Genomic DNA, 12609 nt, shown 5'->3' with positions numbered 1-12609 from the left:
TTGGCTATAGCACTATGTGTGTAATTGTTCTCTGATAATACAGCAGTGTATCTTTTGACCCGTGGTGTTTGTGTTTTTCCTTCCTTGTTGATACTGACCTGGTCAGGAACAAAGAACCCAGGGCTACACCGTGTCCGGACCTGAGAAGTTGGGGCACAGAATACGCTGCTTAACACGGATGTACCAAGACTAAACTGAAAAATATGTTACTGGATTCAGGGGCACTGTTATGCTATGTACTCAAGGCTCAACCTCTTGCTCCTGAGTAAAAGGTGCTAATCTAGGGCTCTTTTCAGGACCGGGTCTAGAGCATGCAACCAGAGGAACAGGGCTCAAAAACACAGGCCAACCAATCTTACATGTATATTGTCATAGAAATGTTCAGTCCTGGGCAAAATACAGTACAATGTGGCAGATTATACACACTATGGTGGACACAAAGGATAAGAGTTGTGACTACAGGTGACAAGGTAGCTGTAGGTGTTGCCCAGGTGTAGGAGGGGTCCCATCAGGTGTGTGCTTTCTGAAAGGGCACGGGACCACAGTCGTAGGCCGGATTGTCCGGTGTGGGCTATGGGATGGAGTGGAGGGAGGCCTTGCCCTGGAGGTGCTTCGGTGGGTGTGTCAGCCCTCAGGACTAGGGCCGAACAGGGTGAGTAGGCATGCTGCCTTGCGCCTACCCTTGGTGGAATATGGCTCGCTGGCTGGTCTGGGAAGGTCTCGGCTGGGAGTCCTGAGGGCGTCCCTTGGTGACTGGGAGCTGCGGCCTCACCTTCGTTGACAGGCTATCAGGGGCTGCCTGCGGCGTCTCATTCTCTGGGAGTCTGGCAGTGACAGGTGACGTAGGGGCGCATCCCCAGGCTCACTATGAGGCCACTCCAGACCCTCTCCAGCTGTGACTCTGCTAGGGAGCTAGCTCTGCCCCTTGGGGTGTGGAGAGACGTCCCACTCAAAAGGGACGTCCCACTCGGCCTCTGGAGGAGTCAGGCGAGCAAGGGGCATTGCCCTCGGTGGGTGCTGCAGGGGTAGCAGACGAGGGAAGTACAGTGGATGTTCCCTCCCCAACGGGCATGATGGGCACCGCCACAGTTCTGCCTTGCCCTGGGACTACTGGTGAGAGAAGTATGGTGGCCGTTCTCTCCCCAGCGAGCACGGTGGGTGTCGCTGCGGTCCTGCTCCCCGTGGGGGCTGCAAGTGAGGAAGTATGGAGGACGTTCCTTCCCCGAAGGGCACGGTGAGTGTCGTCACAGTCCTGCTTGGGATTGTAGGTGAGGGAAGTATGGTGGACGTTCCCTCCCCGACGAGCACGGTGGGTGTCATCACTGTCCTACTTGGGACTGTAAGTACACGAGTCCCACCCTGATCCTGGCGAGTGCCAGTCTGTGTTGAGACTAGTGCAGCGGGGTGGTGTACCTCCTGTGAGCTCAGTTGAGGGGAAGAGGGGCGCATGGTGACAGAGGACATGCGCCGTCTTGCTCAGGCCCTTTCTGTGCCTCCCTGTAGTCTCCCCTTGGTGCTGGTATTTCAGGAATAATTTGTGTTGAATTAATAATTAGCAAGCTCCATACCTGCATATTAACCATCTAACAATTCTAACATCCTATCTGAAATACCGGCCGTGGAGAAGGAAGGCACCACTACACCCCCAGGAGGAGACTACAGAGGGGTATATGGTGCATTAGTCACGTCCATACAATACGGACATAAGTCCCACTGGGCCGCGTGCCCCTACTTCTTGGAATGCATCCAGTGCGACCACCCCAGTCCGAGTGCACTACCTTTTGGCCGGGCCAGCCCTCATCAGGGTTTGGATGGAGCTGAAAATCCAGCTCCAAGCAGCACTCCAGCGATGGACCGTAGCCGTGCAATTTCAGAGACAGCTGTAGCCGCTCTAATAAGGCGACGGCCTGTAGCCAAGCCCACGTGACAGGCTGTAGCTGCACATTAAAGTGACGGCCTGTAGCCATGCCCAAAAGGAGATGGACTGTAGCTGTTCCAAGTGCTGCTGACCCCTCCCACAGAACCCATGATGGCCTGCAGCCACATGTGGGGAAATGTATGCCCCCTCTCTTTCTGCAGTTGCCTCAAAGGTTATGACATTGGTGACAGCCTACAGCCGTACCAATAGACAGGAGATGGCCTGCAGCCGCTCCTCATCTACATGTCACCCTTCATACAGGACTCTGGCGATGGCCTGTAGCCATGCCCGTAGGCAAGTGACGGCCTCTAGCTGCACTTCGTCTGTGGTCCCATCAGGAAGTCGGGCCCCGTTGACGGCCTGTAGCTGCACTGACAGGAAAGGGACGGCCTGTAGCTGCCCTCCTCCTGTTGCCCAAGTGACCTCGGCGATGGCCTATAGCCACGCCAGGGAGGGACACCAAAGTCCCTCGCCCCATGTGACTTCACAATGTGAGGATGACTTGCCTTCAGCCCTGCCGACCAGCGGCGGTGTAGGTCACACCTCTTCCCACCAGGATCGAGGCAGCCCCCTGGAGGAGAACTTCCAACTTGAGAACTGCTGGAGAGGCCCTGTGTTATCCCTGGGGCTGTATTCCATACAGCCCACACCAGGGGAAGACCCATGCCTGACAGACTCCTGCTGAGAGCGATGCTGAAGTCCTACCCTGACGACAGAGCAGCAGGGAGGAGACCACAGCCGATGGACCCTCGACGGCGCCCCAGCACCTCCCTCTCCCCTCCCTGACGAAGGCGATGCCCTTCCCCCACCAGGCACCTATGAGAGTGCCTCCAGAGATTGTTTGGCCCCAGCCCTGAGGGCCAGACCTTAGTCCCCAGCCCCGACAGTGAGGGGCCCTTCACCATGCCCAATCGCAGTCTACAATGAGAGACAACGTCCCTGCGAGTTGTCCCGTGGCCACTCAATGAAGGGACTCTGACAACGCCAGGCCGACACCTGTGAGTTCCCAGGCTTCCCCTTCCCCTTTGTCCACCAACCAGTGATTGTGATACATAGTGAAAATTAGAGACAAGACTCAGAGACTGTGCATACCCACTTTGTGTACGTGAGAGGTAGAGTCTAGTGCCAGAACAAGAACTCGTGTGCCAGTGTATATCCACTTTATAAGGGAGAAGTAGAGTCCAGCGTCAGAACAAGAACTCTTGTGTCTGTACTTTGAGTGAGAGGTAACATTCAGTATCAGAATAAGAACTCGTGTGACAGTGCATATCTATTCTACACTAGTGGGAAACCAAGTCAGTGCCAGAACAAGGACTCTTGATTTACTCTGTGTCCCTTGAAAAACCATATCCTACTCTCTCACAGTGAAACAAGGCACCAATATAAGGACTGTGAAACTGTGTATTACCCATTTACCCAAATTGAGTTTAGTGTCTATCTTGTATCCTGCACAATACACGCAACCCATTTCCCAGCATGTGTATGACTTTGCATAGAATATCGTGTGAATTGTCTGCCTGTTCTGTGGCTAAAAATATGTTAATATACGTGTTAGGTTGTTGCCCTGTCTTTTTGTGCCCTGTTCCTCTTATGGTATGTCCTAGCTCCGGTCTAGAAAAGAACCCAACTGCAATACAGGCGTTTCTAGGACGGGAAGCCGCCTTAAAAACACCTGGCGTAACACTATCCTAACAATCTAACCAAATCTAACTAAATATTACAATTTAGCTTAGTGTAACTGTATCCGATATGTCCCAACCCTACCCTGATTTAAACTACCCAACTCTATCCTAACCTAACCAAATCAACTTAACCAAACCTAACTAACAGCCTAAATGAGGGATATTACTGTCCTGCACTACAAAAGGCCTATTACCAAGCAGGTGTGTGCCCTCTCTCTTCCTGTTTCTCTCATCTCTCCTGTCACTTACTCTTCTTTCCTTTTCAGGTGGCTAAATTTATATTGTGTGACAAGCCAAATGGTTTCCTGTAAGCCAGGCAACCATTTACAATGCTGAGTCATAAACATAAAACCAAACCACGTGTTCCCTACATGTTAACAAATGGGTTGGCAGAGGGTTAGTGCCCCTCCCTGTAAAACCACTAACTCAAAAGACAAATGGCCATCTCCTTACAGGATTATGGCATCTGGCAACAGATAGAACCTACAGTATGTACGTGAGGTGGAGAGGGAGGAAGACCTACGAGGAGGTGGAGTATAGGAATGAAAGTGGCAAGTGAAATACTGGCCGTGGCAACACAGGGAGCCACTACACCCCCAGAAGGAGACAACGAAGGGGTAGATGGTGCATGCGCCATGTCCATTCAATACAGACATAAGTACCCCCGGGCCGCACACCCCTATTCCCCGGAGTGCACCCGCTGCAACCACCCCAGTCTGAGTGCACTACCTTTCGGGTGAGCTAGCCCTCACCAGGATCGGGATGGAACTGAAAAATCAGCTCCAAGCGGTGGCTCAATCGGTAGAGAGTTGGCCTGCAGTCCTGACGGACCCGGGTTCAAATCCCGCTGAGGCAGGGAACAGTTTAAGGATTTTAATTTCAGAAAAATTAGACTTTACTGATTTACCAGAAGGCAAGCCGACATGTCGTAAAAATACCCCCACTAATACCAATACACCAGTCCTGTATGAGACAGCCCTAGCATGTATTCAGTATGGACAGTGGGTGTTAGTGCCGAAGTGGTGACATGTAGAGGTGTGCAGTACGTAGGAGTACTACTGGGCCTTGAAAGCAGGCTGTGAAGCCTATGCCCAGAGTCGGTCACATAAAAAAAAAAAAAAAAAAAAAAAAAAAGTGACAGCTGATAGCCGTGCAAATCTAGAAACGGCCTGTAGCTGCTCTACTAATAAAAAGACGGCCTGTAGCCGCTCTAATAATCAGGAGACGGCCTGTAGCCACTCCAATAAAAAGGCAATGGCCTATAGCCGTGCCCTTGTGACGGCCAACAGCCACACACAAAAAAGGCAACGGCCCATAGCTACGCCTCAAAAGAGGAGACGGCCTCTAGCCGCTCCGAAAGGTGCTGCTCAACCCCCCTGCAGAGCCCGTGACGGCCGGAAGCCTCACGTGGGGAGAGAATGGTAAGCCCCCTATCCTTCTGCAGTTGCCTCGGAGGGCACAACACCGGCTGTCCTAGCCGCACCAGTAGGCAGGAGATGGCCTGTAGCCGCTCCTTGTCTACATGTCACCCTCCATATGGGACTTCAGCGATGGCCTGTAGCCGTGCCCGCAGTCAAGCAACGGCCTGCAGCCGCGCTTCGTTGGCGGCCCTGGTGATGGCCGGAAGCTGCACCGACAGCGAAGGGACGGCCTGTAGCCTCCCTCCGTCTGTTGCCCAAGGGAACTTGGCGATGGCCGGTACCTGCGCCGGGGAGGGACATCAAAGTCCCTCGCCCCCTGTGACTCTGCAACATGAGGGTGACCTGCGATCAGTCCTGCCTGACGGCGGGAGTGCAGGCCACACCCCTGTCCATCCAGACCGAGGCAACCTCCAAGAGGAGGACTCCTGCCCCGAGGACTGGTGGAGAGGTCCGGCGTTATTCCTGGGGTTATTCTCCACCCAGTTGGCCCCCGAGGAGGACCCCCACCTGACAGACCCCTGCACGGAGTGATGCCGCAGCCCCACCCTGACAGCGGCGCAGCAGGAAGGAGACCACAGCCGACAGGCCTTCAAGGGCGCCCCCAGGACTCCGGGGCGAGACCTCTCCCTTCCCTGATGAAGGCGACGCCCTTCTTCCACCAGGCATCTAAGGGAGTGCCTCCAGAACCTGTTCAGCTCCAGCCCTGAGGGCCGGACCCCAGTCCCCAGCTCCGACAGTGAGGGGCCCTTTACCTCGCTCAGCCCAAGCCCTCAATGAGAGATGACGCCTCTGTGAGTTGTCTCGTGGCCGCTCAACAAAGGGACTCCTGAAGGGACTCCACCTACTCCAGGCCGACCACTGTGAGTCCTCTGGCCTTCCCCCTTCCCGTTTGCCCAATCAGTGATTGTGATACATAGTTCCCACAGACAGCAAGTGAGAGGCAGAGATTGTGCAGTGTGCAAATAGTAGTGAAATCCAGTTCATTGATAAAGGACACTCGTGACAGTGCATATCCACCTTATGTGGAATGAGGCAAAACTCAGGGTCATCATAATAACTCTGTGACAGTGCATACCCACTGTGTAAATCTCGTGACTATATATGACATACACAGTCCCGCAGAGTTCCCCCCATCAGGACAGAGCCACCACCCAACCCCCACCCGAGGAAGACACCATGGTGGGGCATGTACCAGGTCAGAGTGAGACCCCTCTTGCCCCCAACACAACCATCACCCTCGCAGGAGTGAGCAACGACTTTTCAGCCGGGCAAGCCTTCACCTGGATCGGGGTGGGACTTGTCTAAGTACAGTCCCAGACAGCACCGCGACATCGGCCACCATCCACGTCGGGGAAGGATCGAACACCGTACGTCCTTCTGCTGTTGCCCCCTGCAGCACCGCTGCAACCACACCTGGAACCAGCCCTGCGGTGTTGGCCACCATATACCCTATGTTGGACATGTTGGCCGCCGTACACACGTCGGCTGGTGTACCAGAGGGAGGCGGAACTGTGACCGGCCACCATCCATGTCGGGGAAGGGTCAGCCACCGAATGCCCTTCTGCTGCTGCCCTTAGGGTCTGTGGAACCGCGACATCAGCCACTATCCGTGTCAGGGAAGGGTCGGCCACCGTACACCCTTCATCCAAAGCCTCTAGGACCTTCCCGTCGTAGGTAGTACCTGGCGCAGCCCGCCCTCCACCCACAGGCCGTGTGGGACGTTCTCCCTAGTCTCTCCACAGGTGTGGTTCTGAGGAGGAGCTGCCGTGTGAGGAGTGGTGGCAGGGCCCGATTGCTCAGGAGATCCACGCCCTACGGATCGCCCCTGGTCAATGCCTGGATCTGACGGACGCCACCCAGAGGGGACACCGCAGCCAACCCCTAATGGCACCCCAGACTGGTGGCGACCACAGTTCCCAGCCTCCCATGGACGTCCCCTGGACCCCAGGGAGGGACCTCACAGGCTCCACCCAACACTGGCCCTCTGCCCAGAGCAGGAGGCATCAGGAATGACACCTGACCCTATTTGGCCCCAGTCCCGAGGGCCACTCACCAGGTCGAGGCTCCGCCAGGAGGGAGCCTCCCTGCACCCGCAACCAAGACTGTGTCCGGGCCACGATGCCCCCAACAGTGGTTCCGTGCCTCTTACACAAGGGCATGCCCTTGGGTCATCCCACTACGCCTGGGTGCCATCTCAACTAGACCCAGGTTTCAGCAGCCCAAGAAACTCTAGTGTAATTTAATGTTACCCCGGGAAACAGAGACTGGCCATACCCATATAATATATTAAAACCCAGAACAGTGATACAGTGAGAGCTAATAGTGACTGTGGCTACAAACTGAATATTCTGTCATACTGTGTGATTTACCTAAGGTCAGAAACTAAGAATAATATATCAGGACTGAGAGGAAAAGGACTCTGTGGACTGTGTCCCCAAAACCTGTGTATTATTGATATATGTTATGGACTGACGGTGATCCCATTGTCTGTGTAATGTAATGTACATGCTGTCACTAGTAAGCCTGTCCCTGTACACAAGCCCTGTACTGTATACTTTTGTATGTATATTGTACGGGAGTTGAATTAAGGCAATACATGTGTTAAGGTAGCCTGCCGAGTTTTTACGCCCTGTTCCTCAGTTAAGGTGTTCTAGTTCTGGTCTACAAAAAGGACCCCGCTAAGTAGGTGTCTTTAGGACGAGAAGTCGACCTAAAAACACTCAGCCTAACAAATATATATATATATATATATATATATATATATATATATATATATTATATATTGTACCCCTGGGGGTAGGGGGGTTTTTCAAGAATACTCCCCCAGTATCCCTGCTTGTCGTAAAAGGCGACTAAAAGGGTTGGCGGAGGGTTAGTGCCCCTCCCCGGAAAACAACTAACTAAAAAAACAAACAAGAAGCCTCGGACAAGGACTGACCAAACGTTGACGACCAAGGACCGGACAAAGGACATTGCAATTGGAACTTGGAATGTAAGGGGAGCAAATGATGAGGTGAAAGAGAGAGAGATTGTCCAGGTGCTTGAGGATGCGAAAGTGGATGTATATGGAATAACTGAAACAAAATGGAGAGGAGAAAGTGTGAGAGAATGGGAGTATGGATGGGGTATATGTGCAGGAGTAGGTGAGAATGAGAGGGCAAAGGAAGGAGTATGTATAGTTGTGAGTAAAAGATGGAAGAGGAGCATAAGACAGTATGGATCAGTTGGATCAAGGATTGTGTGGGTAAAGTTGAAAGTTGGAATACAAATGTGGGCGATTGTGTGTGTGTATGCGCCAACGCAAGATCGTGCTAGAAGAGTGAGAGAAGAGTTCTGGACAAATGTAGAAGTGTGCATGGAAAAGTTTGGAAGGAATGAGAGAGTGTTTTTGATTGGTGATATGAATGGTAAAGTTGGGAATGTGAAGGTGGATGGAATAGTTGGTGAGTGGGGTGTGCCTGCTGAGGTAGATGAGAATGGGAGTGCGTTAGTGGACATTTGTGCTGGGAGGGGGTTGGTGATAGCCAATACCCTCTTCAGGCATAAAATGATCCACAGGTATACATGGCGAGTGATGAGAAGGGTGGGTGGTGAACTGAGTGAAAGGAAGGCAATGATTGATTATGTGTGTGTGGATGAAAGGATGCGAAGATGTGTAAAGGATGCAAGAGTGTATAGAGGTTGGGGGAGTGGACTTTCTGACCACTACTTGGTGGTGGCCAGAATTAAAGTTCAAGTAAGATGGAGGAATAGAAGAAGGGAAAGACGAGAGGAAGGAGTAGTTGCAAGGAGAGTGGAAAGGTTACAAGAGGATGAGAAAAAGGCAGAGTATAAGAGAGAAGTGGAGGAACGATTGGGCAAATATGAACTGGAGCAGATGGGGGACGTGGAAGGTGTGTGTAGAATATTTACAGAAGAAATATGTGCAGCATGTGATGTGGTGTGTGGAAGGAAGAGAAGACGGAGGGGGGTGCAAGGAACAGCGTGGTGGACTGAAGAGGTGAAAAGGGCTGTGGCACAAAAGAAGAAAGCATACAATGAATGGATGAGAAATAGGGGCGTGGAAGAAGTTGAGAGGCGGAAGAGAGAGTTATATGTAGAAAGAAAGAGAGAGGTGAAAAGATTAGTAAGAGAGAGTAAGAAGAGAGTGGATGAGGAATTTGGAAGGAATTTGAGTGTAAAGTGGAGGGACTGCAAGAAAATGTTCTGGAAAGAGATGAAAAGAGTAAGACAGGGTGGAAGTGAAGTTAGCAGGGGAGTGAAAGATAAAAATGGTAGATTACTAGTGGAGAAGGGAGAAAAAGTGAGCAGATGGAGAGAACACTTTAAGGAATTGTTGAACATAGAGGATGGAAGTAATGCGAGTATAAGTGGCTGGGGAATGGCTGGGAGAAGGAGGGAGGTGAGAAGACAGGAAGAAATCGGTAGGATAGAAGTTGTGGAAGCAATGAAGAAAGTTAAATCAGGGAAAGCCCCAGGAATTGATGGAGTGTGTGGTGAAATGCTGAAGCATGGGGGAGAGATAGTAGTAGAATGGATGTGGAAGATGTGCAGATTGGCCTGGGAGGAAGGTAGAGTCCCGGAGGATTGGAAGTCAGGTATAATTATTCCCTTGTACAAAGGAAAAGGGGAAAAAGAAGTGTGTGGTAATCATAGGGGCATTTGTCTTCTTAGTATAATAGGAAAAGTGTATGGTAGGATACTTATTGACAGAGTTAGAGAAAGAACAGAGGAATTAGTTGGAGAAGAACAGGGAGGCTTTAGGAAGGGAAGAGGTTGTGTAGATCAGATATTCATTCTCAGATCTTTAGTGGAAAAGTTTCTAGAGAAGGGAAAGAAGTTGTATGCGGCTTTCATGGATTTGGAGAAAGCATATGACAGGGTGGATAGACTAGGATTGTGGAAAGTGTTAAGAATATATGGAGTAGATGGGAAGTTGTTGAATGCTGTGAAGAGTATGTACGATGGTGCGAAGGCTGCAGTGCGTGTGGATGGTGAACTAAGTGAATTTTTCTCTTTGAAAGTTGGGTTGAAACAGGGATGTGTCATGTCTCCATGGTTGTTCAATCTGTACATGGATGGGGTAATAAAAGAGGTACAAGGTAGGGTAGTGGATGTTGGAGTGGCCCTGGTGAGAGAGGATAGTGTTTGGAAACTCCCTGTACTGTTGTTTGCAGATGATACAGTGTTGTTGAGTGAAGACGAAGGGGAGCTGCAAGGCTTGGTGGATGAGTTTGAGAGAGTGTGTAAGAAACGGAATCTAAAGGTGAATGTAGGGAAGAGTAAAGTGATGGTCTTTGAGAGAGGTGAAGTCAGTGAATGTACAGTGAGGTTGGATGGTGAGGAATTGGAAAATGTGAGTACGTTTAAGTACTTGAGTAGTGTGATGAGTAAGGATGGAGGTTTGGAGGGTGAAGTGCTTGAAAGGGTACAGCAGGGAAGAAAGGTTGCTGGTTCTTTGAAAGCAGTGATAAGAAACAGGGAAGTGAGCATGGAAGTGAAAAAGTTACTACATGACAGTATTGTGATACCAACTCTAACGTACGGAAGTGAAGCTTGGACGTTGTTGGAAGGACACAAGTCAAGAGTGAGAGCAGTGGAAATGAGTTATTTAAGAGGAGCCTGTGGAGTCACATGGAGAGACAGGCTGACGAATGAGGATATAAAGGAGCGTTGTGGTGTTGATGTGGATGTGATAGGAAGCGTTATGAGGAACACACTGAGGTGGTTTGGCCATGTGGAGAGGATGGAGGGTGAAAGACTGACGAAGAGAGTGTATGTGAGTGAGGTGGAGGGGGAAAGAGGGAGGGGGAGGCCGAGGATGAGATGGAGAGATGGGGTGGAGAAGTATATGAGAGAGGGGGGTGTGAGTTGGGAGCAGGGGAGTGAAATGGCGGGGGACAGGGCGACTTGGAGGCGATTTGTTTGTGGCCACCCCAAACGGGATTGAGGCGTCTGGCAATAGATATATATATATATATATATATATGTGTGTGTGTGTGTGTGTGTGTGTGTCATAAATCAAATCTAGAAATAGAGTCAGTGCCAAATCTAGGACTCTTGAACTACCCCGTGCACAGCAAAGCCCGTATTTCACCCTCTCACTTTGAAACGAGCCTCACGTACAAAAACTGTGAAAACTGTGTATTGCCTCTTTACCCAGACTAGGCCCACTGCCCATCTAGTATCCTGCGCAATACTCGAAAGCCTGTGTATTAACTTTGTATAGCATATCATGTGCACTGTCTGCCTGTTCTGCATCAGAGAATTTGTCAATATACGTGTAAGGTTGTTGCCCTGTGGTTTTGTGCCCTGTTCCTCTCATACCGTGTCTAAGCTCCGGTCTAGAAAGGGAACCCAGCTGCATCCTAGGCATTCTTAGAGCGGGAAGCCGACCTAAAAACGCCTAGCATTACAGCAAGAGCTGGAGGGAGGACCGCCACACTCCAGAGGACAGTTTGACATATGGCGATGTATTTGTCTACCCCTCTTGAATTAAGGTCCCTCCCTAGAGAAAAGTAAACAGATGTAGATAAATCATAAGACAAATGTTGATGGACAAGCTCAAAGATAATACTGATGAAATACATGGATACATAGAAACATACAAACTGATAGATACGACAGGTACACGTAATGAAAAGGCAGCACATACCTGCATTTTTACCCTTGTATCATCCACCAGTAACTCTGCATTACTGAAAGACGCGCCAATAGTGGAGCTGGTACTCCGGTGGAAGCTCTTGCTCTCATACCGGGTTACTAGCGACGTCTTGCCCACACCTGTTGGTTGAAATTAGTTAACACCATTGACTGAGGGGAGGGAAGGGGGAGGTGGGGACAAAGTTGGAATTGCGTAATGGACGAAGGCTGACTGTGAGGGTAGAAAGGAAAAGGAAGAGATGCAAAGGAGGGATATAATTTTTGTTGAATGTCAAAATGATATCAGCATTAAAATGCGTGACTTACAACATAGTGCCCCCGAGAAGGAAGCAGGTGGGGAATACCATAGCGCCCCCAACAACGAGGCGAGTGGTATACAGCCCAGTGTCCCCGGGAACTTACCGACACCCCCACCCGGACCCCACGGAGTAGCCGCCACCAGACGAAGGGATACAGCGCAACAACGACATATTTCAGCCCGGGCCGTGCGCACCTATGTCACTCAGCAGTCGCGCCGTCACCATCGCAGGAGAAGGACACTACCTTCATGGAGTGGGACTGCTTAATCAGCTAGGGGTGGAGTTGCTCTCATAACTCCAGACAGCACCCCTCAGGAGACGGCCTACTGCCGCTCCTGCCCACGGCAGACAGCCAATTGCCTCTCCGAAGGTGCCCCTCAGAAGACGGCCTACTGCTGCTCCCGCCCTCGCCAGATGGCCAATTGCCGCTCCGAAGGTGTCCCTACAGAGATGGCCTGCTGCCGCTCCTCCCTCCTGCAGAAGGAGACGGCCTACTGCTGCTCCCGCCTTCGCCAGACGGCCTACTGCCGCTCCGAAGGTGCTGCCCCGGAGACGGCCTACTGCTGCTCCTGCCTTCGTCAGACGGCCAATTGCCGCTCCGAAGACGTTGCCCCTGAGACGGCCTA

At 51.4% G+C, this 12609-nt stretch overlaps 1 protein-coding gene across 1 annotated transcript in view; it reads right to left on the bottom strand.

Annotated features, from left to right (window-relative positions):
- The window catches only part of LOC145416950 (uncharacterized), a 28404-nt gene that overhangs the window by 15478 nt on the left and 317 nt on the right, over positions 1 to 12609 (bottom strand). Inside the window, exon 2 of the mRNA XM_080285801.1 lies at positions 11677 to 11804. Within this exon, the coding sequence (XP_080141927.1) occupies positions 11677 to 11804 (128 nt within the window). The remainder of the gene's footprint in view (positions 1 to 11676; positions 11805 to 12609) is intronic.

The sequence above is a fragment of the Coenobita brevimanus genome, chromosome 108, assembly GCF_032717465.1.
Source record: "Coenobita brevimanus isolate Jiangsu-jjx chromosome 108, ASM3271746v2, whole genome shotgun sequence".
NCBI lineage: Eukaryota > Metazoa > Arthropoda > Malacostraca > Decapoda > Coenobitidae > Coenobita > Coenobita brevimanus.
This window is presented reverse-complemented; position numbering and strand designations above follow the sequence as displayed.